At 36.2% G+C, this 16252-nt stretch overlaps 1 protein-coding gene across 16 annotated transcripts in view; it reads left to right on the plus strand.

The window, feature by feature from the left end:
• ATM (ATM serine/threonine kinase) overlaps window positions 1–16252 on the plus strand; it is a 160403-nt gene that overhangs the window by 40723 nt on the left and 103428 nt on the right. For 14 of the 16 annotated variants that reach the window (XR_004959327.1, XR_004959326.1, XR_004959324.1 and 11 more), the window contains 8 exons: window positions 5806–5977; window positions 7268–7467; window positions 9458–9540; window positions 9634–9789; window positions 10603–10678; window positions 10815–10945; window positions 13418–13538; window positions 15967–16140. Coding sequence is in view for 12 of the 16 variants with exons in the window: in XM_036260009.1 (XP_036115902.1) it covers window positions 5806–5977; window positions 7268–7467; window positions 9458–9540; window positions 9634–9789; window positions 10603–10678; window positions 10815–10945; window positions 13418–13538; window positions 15967–16140 (1113 nt within the window). In the remaining 4 variants the exon portion in view is untranslated. The remainder of the gene's footprint in view (window positions 1–5805; window positions 5978–7267; window positions 7468–9457; window positions 9541–9633; window positions 9790–10602; window positions 10679–10814; window positions 10946–13417; window positions 13539–15966; window positions 16141–16252) is intronic. The other 2 variants (XM_036259999.1, XM_036260007.1) reach the window with 2 other exon arrangements.

Raw genomic sequence — 16252 nt, forward strand, 5'->3', positions numbered from 1 at the left:
TTATCTTTCATTTTGTTTATGTGATGTATCACATTTATTGATTTGCGAATATGGTACCATCCTTGTATCCCTAGTCCCACTTGGTCATGATGAATAATTTTTTGATGTATTGCTGGATCCAGTTTGCTAATATTTTGTTAAGGATTTTGGCATTTGTGTTCATTAGGGATATTGGCCTGTAGTTTTCTTTCTTTGTAATGTCTATCTGGTTTTGGAGTTAGAATTATGTTGACCTTATAAAATGAGTTTGGAAGTCTTCAGTTTTCTTGGATTTTTTGGAATAGGAGAATGGGTGTTAGATCTTTGTTCTGTAAAACTCCCCTGTGAAGCCGCCTGGGCCTGGGCTTTTGTTTTCTGGGAGTTTCTTTTATTTTTTATTTATTTTTTTATTGATATTAGAAAGAGAGGAAGAGATAGAAACATCGATGAGAGAGAACATAGATTGACTGCCTCCACCCTGCCCCTCACTGGGGATTGGGCCCACAACCTGGGCATGTGCCCTGACCAGTAATTGAACTGGCGATCTCTTGCTGCATGGGTCGACGCTCAGCCACTGAGCCCCACCAGTGGGCTGCTGGGAGTTTCTTGATTACATCTTCAATTTCCTTAGTTATTGGTTCATTATTTTTTAATATCAGTACCTTGGCTTTTAGTTTCAAAAAAAATAATAATAAACTGAACAAATAGGAATTAATCATCCAGCCTCATACTGTTTCTGTGTAACACTGTACCCAATTTATAATGGTTCTCTATTCATAAAAGTAAAAACAAAGATATATGAATATTAGATATTCATATATCTAAAAAGTGAAAACAATATTCTGTAACTGGATTTATTCCATTTAATAATAAATCTTGGTCACTTTTCCATGTTGCTGCCTAGCACTACACCTTCCATTTGGTTTTTTTTTGTTTGTTTTTTTATTTTCACCCGAGGACACTTTTTTTCATTTTTTGTTCAGATAGAGTGGGAGGGGGAGAGAGGAAGAGAGAAACATTGACATGAAAGGGACACATCGAGTGGTTGCCACCTGCACGACCAACCAGGGCCGGGGACAAACTGCAACCGAGGTACATGCCCTTAGTGGGAACCGAACCCAGGTTTCTCGAGACCGCAGGCTGATGCTCTAACCACTGAGCAAAACCGGCCAGGGCCATCTTCCATTTTTTTTTTTTTTTTTTAAGTAGTAGCCTGGTATTTTATTATATGAATATAGTATGTATGTATTTATAGCCCATCAAATATTTTTAAAGTAATGTTTAATTTTTTAAATTACAGTTAATGTTACAATATTATATTATTTTCAGGTGTACAGTCCAGTGATTAGTCATTTATATAATTTTCAAAGTGATCACCCCAATAAATCAACACCATACATAGTTATTACAGTATTATTAACTATATTTTTTATGCTGTACTTTACATCTTTGTGACTGTTCTGTCACTACCAATTTGTATTTAATCCCTTCACTTTTTTCATTGCCAATCCCCATCCCATCTGGCAACTGTCAAAATGTTTTCTGTATTTATGAGTCTGTTTCTGTTCAGATTTACTTATTTTGTTTTTTAGGTTTCACATATAAGTGAAATCATACGGCATTTGTCCTTCTCTGTGTGACTTATTTCACTCAGCACAATATCCTCCAGATCCATCCATGTTGTTGCAGATGGCAAGATTTAATTCTGTTCTATGGCTGAGTCATATTTCTTTGTATATGTGCACAACTTCTACTTCATTCATTCACCTATTGATGGACACTTAGGTTGCTTTGATATCTTGATTATTGTGGATAATGCTGCAGTGAACATTTGTATGCATACATTTTTTCATTTTAGTGTTTTGAGTTTCTTTGGATAAATACCCATAATTGCTGGGTACTTCTTTGTCTCTGGTTATAGCCTTTATTTGAAGTCTGTTTTGTCTGGTATAAGTATTGCTACCCCAGTTCATTTTTGTTGGTTTCTATTTTCATAAAATATTTTCTATCCTATACTTTCAGTCTGTGTGTGTCTTTTTTGGTACATGCCCCTAGCGGGGACCGAACCTGGGACTCTCTGGTCCGCAGGCTGATGCTCCAACTGCTGAGCCAAACCAGCCAGGGCTCTGTGTGTGTCTTTTGATGTGAATTGAGTCCCGTTTGTCTTTTGATTTGGGCATTTAATCTGTTTGCATTTAAAAGTAATTGTTAGCCCTGACTGGTGTGGCACAGCAGTTAGAGAGTTGGCCCAAGGACTAGAGAGTCACAGGTTCAATTCCTGGTCAAGGGCGCATACCTCTGTTGCAGGTTGGATCCGTGGCCTCAGTGGGGTCATGCAGGAGGCAGGGATTTATTTCTCTCTCTCTCTTCCTGCCCCCCTTCTTCCCTCCCACTCTATCTAAAAAATCAATGGGAAAATATCCTCTGGTGAAGATTTAAAAATAATTGTTATTCGATATGTATTTATTGCCATTTTATTATTTATAGTTTTTAATCTTCTTTTTATTCTTCTGGTTTGGTGGTGATGAACTCCTTTAGCAGTTTTTTAGTCCTGGAATCTCTTCATCTGTTCTTCAATTCTAAATGATACCTTTCGTGGATAATCGGTTTAGGTTCTTGCTTTTTTTCACTTTGAATATTTTGTGTCAGTGCTTCCAGCCTACAATGTTTTTGTTAAGAAATCAGTTGACAGTCTTACGGGAACTCACTTGTAGCCAACTTTCCTATTGCTACTTTTAAGATTCTTTCTTTGTTTTTAACATTTGGCACTTTAATTATGATGTGTGTTGCTGTGGGCCTTTTTGGGTTCATCTTGTTTGGGATACTCTGTACTTCCTGGACTTGTATGTCTTTTCTTCACCAGATGAGCAAAATGTTTTTTGTCATTATTTTTTCAAAAATTTTTTCAATTCTTCTCTCTCTCCTTTTTCTTCCAGGAGGCACCCCTATAATGTGAATGTTGGTACTCTTGATGTTATCCCAGAGGCTCCTTAAACTGTCCTTAATTTTTTGGATTATTTTTCTTTTTGTTCTGATCGGGTGTTTTCTCTACTTTATGTTCCAAATTGTTGATTTACTTCTGTTTCTTCTACTCTACTGTTGATTCCCTATAATGTAGTCAATTCGGTTTGTATATTCTTCATTTCTAATGGGTTTTTCTTTTTGTTTTCTGTTTCCATTTTTATGTTTCCTTTCCCTTGTTGAAGTTCTCACTGAATTCATTTACTCTTCTGCCAAGTTCATTCCCCTAACCAACATTTTGAACCCTTCATCTGGTAGATTACTTGTCTCCATTTTGTTTAGTTATTTTTCTGAAGTTTTGTTTTATTGTTTCATTTGGGACATGTTTCTTAGTCTCCTCATTTTGGCTGCCTTCCTGTGCTTGTTTCTATGTATTACGTAGGTCTGCTACATCTCCCAGTCTTGGTAGAGTGGGCTTTTGTTTAGGTGTCTTGTAGGTCCCAGAGACAAAGTCGGCCTTGTCACTCTAGCTGGGTGCTTCAATTGCCCCCCTCTTGACTGTGTGCACCCTCCTGTTATAGTTGAGCCTTGGTTATTGTTGGCATATCAGTGGGAGGGATTTCCCCCCAGGGTGATTGACTGTGACCTGCATGACTACAATGGAAGAGCTGGTATGTATGGGCTATCCCCAGGGCCTGGGACTTGCTTCAGTGGGGCTTTGGTGCCTGATGAGTTCTTTCTTTGAGTGTGGAGGTGGTTGGGTGGTACTCTGGCATTTTCTGAAGCTGTCCACCTGGTACATTGGCTCTGGGTCCTTCTGGGATGTACAGACCACATTCAGCTGCTGCTGCCGCCCGTGCCCTGCCTAGTTGACACCTGGCATGAACTACAGAGAAATCTGCAGATGGCTACTGTAAGGTATCTCACCGAGGAAGAAAGAGAAACGGAGCCGCAAAAGCTGGCAAAAGTTTTATTGAAGCGTTCCTGGGCGAGGTTCACTGGTCCATGTGGGGGGCCAGGGAAGTTGCACAGCTACTTTCACCCCGGGAAGATTTATAGGGACATTAGGGATCTGGGTGGGGTGATTAGGTGTGGAGTCAGGTGACTGGCTAGCTGCTGGGGAGATTTTTTTTTTTTTTTTGGTATGTGACCCTAGCGGGAACCGAACCCAGGACTCTCTGGTCCACAGGCCGATGCTCAACCACTGAGCCAAACTGGCCAGAGCCTGCTGGGGAGATTTTAATGTGGCGTATGTTGATTGGCTGGGAAGGATGGTGGGACGTCACCAGGAGTGTCGCCTCAGCCACATCCGGGTAAGGCGGAGCCTCCCAAGTTAGGTTTTAATTTCTCCTCTGGCCATCCATTTTCGGGTCATGACCATCCATTTCCGGGTCATGGGACTTCCCGGTCATGTGACTTCCCACTCATGTGACTTCCCAGAGCTCGCCAGCCTTACAGCTACTACTTTTGCTGATATTGAATATGCAAACTTAGGCCAGCTGTTGCTCTTGACAGGCCCAGGGCCACGTAGCAAGATGTATGGGGCATGCTGAGGCCAGATCTTGCTTGTTTAGGGTTTGTGAACCTTTGAGAGATTTTTGGGGAAGTTCTCAGCATGAGCCAAGACAGGCCGGTTATAAAGAATAGCCACTGGAGGTCGTTTGGGTGGGCCCACAAGTTGGGTAGGGTTCAGGTTCAGGAAATCACCAGGGTGAGGTGATTAGGTCAATGGAGATTCATATGTGGTGTTTACCTGTGGTCTCCGGGTGGGGGCTGTGGGTGGGACTGCTCAGAAAGGAATAATGTCCTCTGCCAATACTTTTCTCTGGGTAAAAGCAGCTCCTCCAGTCCTCGCCCCAAATCCAGACAATTCTGTTCCTCCCCATATGTTCCTGGTGTCTTTTGAGCTGCTTTCAGGGCGGGTGAATCTAAGTAAATCTATGTATGGGACCCTTTAAGAGGACCGCCTAGGACTCCAGAAGCCGTCTGTCTCACTCAGCCATAATCCCTACTGGTTTTCACAGCCAGAAGTTATGGGGACTCATCTTTCTGACACTGGAACCCTGGATTGGAGGTCTGGTGTGGGGCTGGGACCCCTTGCTCCTCAGAGGGCACCTCTACAACTTAAATATCTCACCTGATTTTTTAATTGTGGGTCTCTGCCCTTTCTACCCATCTCAGTGTAGTTTATTCTGTAAATCCTTAGTTATAGGACCTTTGTTTAGGTTGATTTCAGGCAATTCTGAATGATGGTTGTTCTTTAGTTTAGTTGTAATTTTGACGTGATGCTAGGAGGATGTGAGTACTATATTTACCTACACCTTCATCTTGACTGGAAGCCCAGCCCCTTAAATCTTTCTGTACCGCAGGCCGACACTCCAACCGCTGAGCCAAACCGGCCAGGGCAGCCCCTTAAATCTTAATTAACTTTTTAAGTACTTTCTTTTTTTTTTTTGTTATAAAGAGTTCTGTGGTAAAGGTTTTGTCTATTTATGTTTGTACCTATGAAGGATGTAGGGTATATTCTCTAAATAGAATTACTTGTTGAGAACTGTGAATTTTATTTTTGATGGATACAATAATTATTCTCCAAAATCATATCAATTTATATTTTTTCCTACACCCTTATCAATTTTGGGTAGTATAAAATGTCTTAGTATAAGAAATTGTTTGTAAAGATTGCATATTGTTCTGTTATATAGACATATTACAGTTTATATCCTTTTTCCTATTGGTTTGACACTTAATAGAAATAATACCGCATTGTTCATACACATGAATCTTAAATCATTTGATTAGGTGAATTTTAACTGCAACATGCTTTTTAAAGAAGCTAACTTGAAAAAACATCTTTATCATTTGAAGGTATCTTTTATCAAAAAGCCACTTGATTATCGACAAGTGGAATCAATGGAAGATGACAGTGATGAAAATGTAAAGGATATAGAGAATCAGTCATCCATGAGTCTATTTAATGATTACCCTGCTAGTAGTGTTAGTGATGCAAATGAATCTGGAGAGAGCCAGCTTACTATTGGTAAATATAAATTTACTTTGTGAGATTTCTTTTACATCTTCATATTGACTTGATATTACAAAAAGCCTCATAGTAACCAATTTTATGCTCATTTCTTTTCCTTTTGAGATAGTCTGTTAGGAGTTATTTTTTCTGTACCCTTTAGATTCTCTAATTTTTTTATTTTAAATTTATTTATTTTTATTGTTGAAAGTATTACAGATGTTCCCCCTTTTCCCCCCATTGTAAATTCTCTAATTTTAATTGGATTTATTAGTTTTATGTTCTTCATAGGGAAAAAATTTTTTTTTTCTTTATTGATTTTTTTTAGAGAGAGGAAGGGAAAGAGAGAGATAGAAACATTGATGAGAGAGGACATCAATTGGTCGCCTCCTGCATATCCCCCACTGGGGATCGAACCAGCGACCTCTTGGTGCATGGGTCGACGCTCAACCCCTGAGCCTCACTGGCCGGGCATATGATCAATTTATTTTATTTTATTTTATTAAGTTTTTAATTTTTCCTTTATTGATTTTAGAGGAGAAGGAAGAGAGAGAGCTAGATAGAAACATTGATAAGAGAGAACATTGATTGGCCACCTCCTGCGTGCCCTCCACTGGGGATTTGGCCCACCACCTGGGTATGTGCCCTGACCGGAAATTGAAGCAACAATCTCTTGGTGTATGGGTCGACACTCAACCACTGAGCCTCACTGGCCGGGCTAGATTTTTTTTTTGACCAAAAGCAGAGTATTGATAAAGCACCCATAATGCCATCCCTTTTAACTATTTTCTGTTATTTTCCTTTGGACCCCTTGAAAATTCTAATTAGCATTGACATGCTTATGTCTCTTTTATACCTTGTTCATTTTTTTCATTTAACTATTTGTATTGATTATCATACTTTTTTTATTCTTGACAGTATTAAAGTCTCCCATTTTCTCTTTTTTGCACCCCTGATTATCATACTTTCTAATGGTTCCATAATATCCCAGTTAACATATATACCATAATTTACTTGATGATTACTTACTGTTAGAGATTTAGATTTCTTTTCTATTTTCCTATAACTGACAGTATAGCAGTAAATGTTTGTCTATGTAGACTTTTCCATTGATCATTTCATGATGACAGAATCCTAGGGTAAGCTTTAATGAAGAATTTAGAAGCTTTTACTGTGTAATCAATTTCACCATAATTTTTTTTTACATATACTTTTTTTTTTGTAAAGGAGAGGATATTTGAGCCAATGTTCAATGTATGTGGCTGTTGTGCCCCACTCTTAGTTTTAATAAGTGCTTTTTATTTTTAGGTGCCATGAATCCTTTAGCTGAAGAACATTTGTCAAAGCAAGATCTACTTTTTTTAGACATGCTCAAGTTCTTGTGTGTGTGTGTAACCACTGCTCAGACCAGTACTGTGTCATTTAGAGCAGCTGATATTCGGAGGAAATTGTTAATGCTAGTTGATTCTAGCATACTAGACCCTACTAAATCTCTCCACCTACACATGGTGAGTTAAGTGAAATGAAGATTCTCTTCAGTTCTGTCTGGCGCTGTTCCTAATTATAATGCACTGACATAAGAATCACCTCATACCTGTAATGACTTGAAATTGCTTTCTTGAGAAATGAATCAGACTAGTTATAAAATACACTTTTTATTTTAATGCGCTGTGAAAAAAATTTAAGTGGACACTGAAACATTAAAACTTGGATGGACTTTGGATAGATTTATTTCTAGCTATAATTATAAAACAGATTTTGAATGTAAAAACAGTATTTACATAACATTGCAGTGGAAGTTTGGATCTTGCCTTGACCTTGGTTTACATGCTTTAAATTTTTTTGATGTAATTTTAAAGTGACAATAAAGTTACAGTACTACAAGAACTTTATTTTCCCTTCATAAGCTTCTACAGTTAACATTTTATCACATTTGCCTTATCATTCTCTCTTTCTACACACACACACTCACATCTTTTTTTTTTGTTATCATTTTGAGATTAAGTTGCAGATGTGATTTCCCTTAGACTTGAATGTGTATGTCCTGAAAACAGTGATTCTCCTATAACCATGATATAATCATCAGGAACATAACATGGTATTATTGCATTTAGTTGTCAGGTTTGTTCTGTATCTTTCAGTCTGAAACAGTTCCTTAGTCTTTCCTTATCTGTCATGACCGTCCTGTTTTTTAATAGTATAGCCACTTACTCTATAGAATTTCTCACTTTGGGTTTGTCTCATGTTTTCTCATGATTAGATTTAGACTTGGATGAGAATATTACAGAAGTAATCCCTCTCCTGCCCTACCCCCATCAGTCAATCCATCTATCGATAGGTATCTCCAGTTCCAATCCAACATCATAGGATTCATTTATTTATTTTTTCCTTTGTATTTGTAGCTCTCTCTTCCAACAGTAAGAGACCTGGTTTCCCACTTAACCTCAATATATTTACTTGTTTACTCAATATTTTTACATGTAACTAATCTCTTGACCATGTTGGACATTCCCTAGCCCTAGCCTGGTGACACTGTAGGAAGAGTCCCTGGCCCAGCAAATTGGCAAACATGTCAGGTGACTTTCCCAGTCATAGCTGTGAGAAACATACCAGGTAATCCACTAAATAGAACCTCTTGGGAACATGCAGGTTTACTGTTAGAATTCCTGGTCAAGTCTCCAACCCTGCCCAAGGAGAGAGGCTGTGTGCTTTACTTGAGGCTTTGATGTTTAAGGCATTTCAAGACAGTAACATCACACACATGACTTTCGTGTCAAATATTTAAAATGGTCCAATGTAATGTTCTTTTCTAATATCTGAGAAGAAGTAAAAACATTTTTCTACATATAGATAAGAAAGATTTTTCTGATTTGTTTTTGTTTTGTTTTTTTAACTAGAGCCAGAAACTTATTTGGCAGCTCTCAGAAATAGTCCTAGTACTATAGAGAACCTTACCAGTTGCATTATAAGAAGATAGGTCCAAGTATTTGACTTCCTCCCAGCCCATGATTATCTCTGCTTTCCAAAATTTATTAATAGAATAGTTTTTAAACATCGAGAGGGTAGAAACATAAAAGAGTTTCAGATTCTTGTTCAGGCTCTTAACTCCAACAATGAGAACAACTCTAATTGACTGAATTCCTATAATAAATGCTAGACCTCTACGTTCATTTCCTTTAATCCTCACAGTAATCTGGCTAGGTAAGTGCTATATCCCCATTTTACAGGTGAGAGTACAAAGGCAAGTTTTTTAACCGTATAAGTAATAAGTTGTGCTGGGATTTAAATCCAGCTCTGTTTGACTTCAAATGCGTTTTTTTAAACTATACAGCCTTTTAAAACCAGTCATTGGTCGTGTGTATGCATGTTTGTATATGTGTGCATGTATGTATGTATATGCATGCACCTCTCTATATAATAATTTTTGGTTAAATGTATACTTATTTAAATAAATGACTTGAAAAAAAAACCCTGATTTTTCTCCTTCAACTATCTTAGTATCTAGTACTTTTAAAGGAGCTTCCAGGAGAAGAGTATCCTTTGCCAATGGAAGATGTCGTTGAACTTCTGAAACCACTATCGTAAGCAATTAAACCTTGTTATGTTCACTTTAAATTTATAAACTAACTGATGTGTTCTGTTATGCTTAGAAAATTAAACTTTTTCCACCACAGCAACGTGTGTTCTTTGTATCGCCGTGATCAGGATGTTTGTAAAACAATTTTAAACCACATCCTTTGTATAGTGGGGAACCTTTCTCAAGGTGGTATGGATTCAGAGAACACAAGGGATGCTCAAGGACAGTTTCTAACAGTTATTGATGCATTTTGGTAAGTTCAGATTATTCTGTGGAGTTCATATTTTTCTTTTGCTTTTTCTGATACAGATGTAAATTTTGTATTTCTGCATTAGTCATTTCTTCTAATCCTTTATTGTAACTATATACATCTTTTAACAATAGTAGAATGTAATTTATGTTTTCTTCCTTAATTTCTTGAAGAATTACATTGTATTTTCCTCAAGGCTTGGCTTTCTAACGTGTGTTTAGTGTATTTTCCCTATGAATTTTGAATCACTTAACAGTTTGACATGTGTGGTGAATAAAGCAAAGTACAACAAATCTAAATCAATTGAGTCGTTCATATTTCTAAAAGAAACAAACTGGCCTTGTCACTATCTGGTTATTTCATGTATATAGTCACAGTATAAGAAAACACCATGATACTTGTAGAGGAGCACATATATATAATTTAGAGCCCTCATACCATTTGACTGATAAGGATTTCTGAATCAATATAGAATGTGGTTTTGAAATCTTTGATATAACAACAAAGACTTAAATTTTTTTTCTCTTTAAGTTTACTATAACATGGTTAGCTGAAGTATGATAGCCTCAAAATGAGACATAATTCTGTAAAGCTAATACTGTACATTAAAATGAACTCCTATTTAAGCATTTCTTTTAGTTGGAATTATTTTAGAAAGTGAGAATGTTGGCATTTGCTGTATAATGAGAATTAAAGGTAGCATGGAGAGAAATTTTGTAAGTAACATGAAATAACCCTGTTGTCCAGTGATTTTTTTTTTTTTTTTACTGTGCTTTTATTGGGATAATTATTTGACATTGAAACACTTTATTTCAGGCACTTAACAAAGGAGGGGAAATGCACATTCTCTGTAAGAATGGCACTAGTAAAATGTCTGAAAACTTTGCTTGAGGTGAGTTATGAATTACTCCATATTAAATGTTAGTAAGGTGTGCATAAATTTTTAAAGCAGCCTTTGTTTTTATTTGTTAATGAGTGATTTTTCCCTTTGTATTTAACGTTTAACCTAAGTTGTTCTTTTCACATAGGCTGATCCTTATTCAAAATGGGCTATTCTTAATGTAGAGGGAAAAGGCTTTCCGATAAATGAAGTCTTTCCACAATTTCTTGCTGATAATGATCACCAAGTTCGCATGTTGGCTGCAGAGTCAATCAATAGGTAATGAGTCAGGTATTTATGAAATGTCTGGGGTGCTGCAGATATCAATGAAATGTCTTGCATAGTCATAGGTTACTCTTGATATTAAAAACAGGTAACTACATGTCAAGTATGATTAAAAGTAAATTGAAAAAAATAAAAAAATAGCTAATCGTTATTGAGCATATACTGTTTGCCTGGCTTTTATGTTTTCTCTTAATTCTGACAACTCTTTCACTTAGATACTGTTATTTTCTCCAATTTATAAATAAAAACTCTGGCTTAGAGAGAAAACTCGGTACCATAGAGCTAGTGAGTAGTTGAGTTGAATGAGGTGTGTCTACACCTGCTTATAGGAGATATAGAATGTTTAGATATCACTGTGATTTTGTATAAGTTTGTACGATGAAAATTAGTACATTTTACATTGTGCTGATTATATTTATTTAAGTGAAAATACCATTAGGCACTGAAATGAGTCTTTCATAGGGAACTGTTTTATGTTTGAGTGCCTGAAGAAGTAAATGTTAATTTCTTAAAGATTGCATGTATATCAAGTTATTAAATTGATTTTATTTTTATTTTTTATTTTTTTCCCTCGTTTTCTTTTTTTTTTTTATTTTTATTTTTTTGTTACAGATATTTTACCTTTTTACCCCATTGGCACCCCCCACCCCACCCCCTATTAAATTGATTTTAAAACTCTAAATTGTAACCTACCTGTACTTTTTCCACCTGGTACTTCCTGTAATTAAAGAACCTCTCTGCCTTTTTTCCCCCTGTAGCATTTATCACCACTTGAAATGCTATATTTTAACACATTTACCTAGGATATAAGCTCCTAAATGGCATTGGTTTTTGTATGTTGATATAACACCTAAAACAATACTTGCTATGTGATAGATGTTTAATAATTTTTAAAATTAATGAATATTTGAAAAAAATTACACTTTAAAAACAGTAAAGCTGAAAATCAGTTGAATAACTTTGCTGTTCAAATGTAAGTGACCAATCATTAAAAATCACTGAAAACAAATTGCTCCAGCAGTCACATAAATATATACTAGATGACCTAATGTGTCCAAAATTTGAATATGCTGACGATAATGTTTGTATAAACAGAATTGTGTCACCCAGCTGGTGTGGCTCAGTGGATTGAGCATCTTCGTCCTGTGGACTGAGAGATCCCAGTTTGATTCCCAGTTGGGGCATATGCCCAGGTTACAGGCTCGATCCCCAGAAGGGGGCGTGCAGGAGGCAGCCAATCGATGTTTCTCACATGGATGTTTCTCTCTCTCTCTAAAAAATCAATTAAAAATATTTAAAAAATAGAATTGTGTCTAACTCCTCAGGTTTGGGACTCTTCAGTAAAACATAGTGCATTATAAGAGTTGCTAATGTATGTGTGCTTTACTTCAAGTCCTTAGAGGATAGAAAATATTTTCTGAAGTTTTTAAGACCTGAGGTTATACTCAAAGAAACAAAGAAAAAACTGATGGTTACCAGAGGGGAGAGGAGAGAGGAATGGATGAAAAAGGTGAAGGGGAATAATAGGCACAAATTTACAGCTATAAAGTAAATAAGCCACGAAAATGTAGTATAAAACTCAGGGAATATAGCCACTAATATTGTAATAACTTTGCATGGAGACAGATTATTGCTAGACAGTGTGATGATCACATTATAAACTGTATAAATATTGAGTCACTATTTTGTGCACTTCAAGCTATCATAATATTGTATACGAACAATACTTTAGGTAAAATGTTGTTTTAAAATAACTTAAAGATGGAGTTATAGAGGATCATAAGTTGAATGTAATAAAGCAGTGTAATAGTAGCATTGAACAATCTCTGAGGATTCAAAAATGTATTTGAGTGGCATGAGTATAGCACTTGTTGATTTCTTTTTTAGGTATTTACTTGTTAGATATCTAATATTGGGTTCTTTTAAGAGAGGTTCAAGAAACTGGGGTGTCAGAGGAACACCAAAAAGTTTAAAAGTCTTGATACTGAAAGAGCATAAAGGACAAAATTGATTGAAGAGTTGTCCTTTAATATCTTGGATATTTTGCAAAAGGCACTGATCAGCAGTTTTCTATTACATAAGAAAAAATTTAAAGGGAACATCAAGACAAGCTATTCACTTCAGATAATTGAATATTCGAACAGGTTAACATGAGTCTGTGGCTCCTTCTAATTGGCATTTGACCAGAGGCCAATTTTTCTTTCCTGAGTAGTTTGAGTTCAGGCCTATTCAAGTTTTGGCAATAAGCTAAAATATCTTTTTAGACCATTTTTGGTTCTAGGGGAAAATGGAGTATATGGTACAGACCCTAATATTCGGCAATGGATCTGAACCTCTTTTAAATGGACTCAGATTGTCTTAGTCTTTTGAAAGAAGACCTACTATGTTGGTATGTCTGTAATATGTTTTAGAAAGTAATGTTTGAAATAAAAAATTATTTCATTTTTTTGCTTTTTTTTTTTTAAGATTATTTCAAGATATGAAACAAGCAGGTTCTTCCACATTATTGAAAGCACTTCCTTTGAAGCTTCAGCAAACCGCTTTTGAAAATGCATACCTGAAAGCTCAGGAAGGAATGAGAAAAGTGGTAATTTTAGTAATGTATATTTGCTGTTATCATTTACTTTCTATAAATATACCATATATTGCTTTACCAACTTTGGCCCAAGACAGTTTCTATCTGATAATTTACAGTATAACATTAGACTAAAATAAGAGGGTGGGCAGGGCCAGGGTATGTAGGTGGGCAAAGGTGGGGAAAATGGGGGACACCTGTAATAGGTCAATAATAAAAAAAAGTTAGATTAAAACAACTGTATAAAGCCCTGGCCGGTTTGGTTCAGCGGTTAGAATGTCTAGAGAGACTCGGGTTCGGTTCCTGCTAAGGGCGCGTACCTCGGTTGCAGTTTGTCCCCAGCCCTGGTTGGGTCAAGCAGGTGGCGAGCACTCCATGTGTCCCTTTCAGGTTGATGTTTCTCTGTCTCTCTCTGTTCCTCTCTCTCCCTCCCACTCTACCTGAACAAAAAATGGAAAAATGTCCTTGGGTGAGGATAAAAAAATTAAAAAATTAAAAATAAATAACTATAAATTGATAGAAATTGCTTTTTTTTTTTTAATAGGTCAGAATTGGTCAACTAATGGCAATTTCTTTTGGTTCAACTTATATGTATAATTTTTGTAAAAACAAACAAACAATATCCTAAGGTTTTTTAGGAGTATAAATGGCTTTCCTTTTTCTTGTTTTATTTTTTTATCCTCACCCGAGGACATTTTTGCATTCATCCTCAGATAGAGTGGGAGGGAGGGAGGAAGAGAAACATCAAATGGTTGCCATCCACAGGACCTGCCTGGGACAAACTACAACCAGGTACGTGCCGTTAGCTGGAACCAAACCTGGGACTCTCTGGTCTGCAGGCCGACGCTCTAACTGCTGAGCCAAACCGACAAACCGGCCAGGGCATGGCTTTCTTTTTTTATTAAAAAATCTTTTTTGGCCCTGGCTGGTTTGGCTCAGTGGTTAGAGCATCAGCCTGTGGTTGAGGGCTGGATTCTGGTCAAGGGCATGTACCTGGCTTGCAAGTTTGATCCCCAGCCCCGGTTGGGGTCATGTGAGAGGCAACCAATCAATGTCTCTCTCGCACACTGATGTTTCTCTCCCTCTCCCTCCCCCCCTTCCTCTCTTCTGCTCTATCAAAAAATCAATGGAAAAATATCCTCCAGTGACGATTAACAAACAAAATCTGTTTTGAAGATCTGGACAAAAACTAGTTCAGAGAACATAACAATAGGAAGAAATGGATTGAGAAAAATGTTATAATAGGGAAGATCAGATTGTCCTAGTGTTCTTTAGTGAATCTTATGATTTTTATATTTTTCTGTACAATGATTTTTTCTTAAAATGGAAATTATCTTTGTGTTAAAATTTATTCATTTATTTATGCCTTGATTTGTTTGTAAAAAGTATAAGGGGCAGTTAATCGATGCCTATCTAATCTGTCATAGCACAAGACTGAAAAGGACAGTTGCTTGAAAGAATGTGAATTTAGAAAAATATTCCAATTGATTTGAAAGATGAGTGTAAATAGTATTAAATTAATAGAGATAATGTATATTATACATTTTAAAATCAGCCTGTTATGTGCAAAAAGGAGAAATATTGATTGACAACAGTTCATTTAGAAAATGTCCTATGAAGTTTTACATCTTGAGAGCACACTATGAATCAACATTGTAATAGTTATTCAAAAAAGCAGTCTGTCTTTGACATTGATAGAAGCATACTGTCATGAACATGTCGCTAAAAAGAATTTGATCTTCTATACATTTTAGAGGGTAGCTAGCATGTTGAGTTTGGTTCAGAGTAAAAGTAGACTTTGAACTAATAGAGAGTGTGTAGATCTGTCTTCTCTTAAGAAATAGGTGGAGTTGACTCAGTGGAGGGAGACCTCATAGCTGTTTTTAAACATGTCAATGATTGCCACTTAGTAAAGAAATTACATCCTTGGTTTTTTCTAAATTTGGAGAGAAACTTCTATCAAGTATAGGTAATCAAAAACTACACATTTGTAGGGATATTAGAATGATATATATATGTATATAGCATACATATATCATTCTAGTTGATTTTATTCCTTTTGACAATATATATGATAGTGTTTTTTAAAGTATAAAGAGTATATATTGTTATGATAACAAACATCTTATGAAGTGTACTTGGTAATTGAAAAGGAGCTTTTAATCTCTCACCTTGCAATTTCTTTTTCTTTTTTTAAGCGCTTTATATCTTACTGCAGTGTTTAGCAGTTCTTTCCATAATATCTTATCAAAAGCAGTCTTTGCCACTATAGCAACTCTGATATTTTCTCAGAATCTCTACTCTTAGCTTCATCACTGTAGGATTTAAAACTGTTCACTGGCTGCTTTTATGTAGTCGTGGTGTACTTTGATTTTAGCCTTGTTGGTTTGTTTGTAATGTTTAAAGATTTACTTTACATTATTGCTTTTAAAAATTCAAGTCCCACAGAACTGAGAACCCTGAACTTTTGGATGAGATTTATAATAGAAAAGCTGTTTTGCTGATGATGATAGCTGTGGTGTTATACTGTAGTCCTGTCTGTGAAAAACAGGCTTTGTTTGCTCTGTGCAAGTCTGTGAAAGAGAATGGATTGGAACCTCGCCTCATTAAAAAGGTACATATGGTTATAAATCATCCTTGGGTAACTTTTAAACAATTTTAAAAACTTAAACTAGAATTTTAAAGCGGCACTTAGGAAAGACTTGGAGAATTTTATTTTTTAATGT

This window comes from Molossus molossus, unplaced genomic scaffold (genome assembly GCF_014108415.1).
Source record: "Molossus molossus isolate mMolMol1 unplaced genomic scaffold, mMolMol1.p scaffold_m16_p_13, whole genome shotgun sequence".
NCBI classification, from domain to species: Eukaryota; Metazoa; Chordata; class Mammalia; order Chiroptera; family Molossidae; genus Molossus; species Molossus molossus.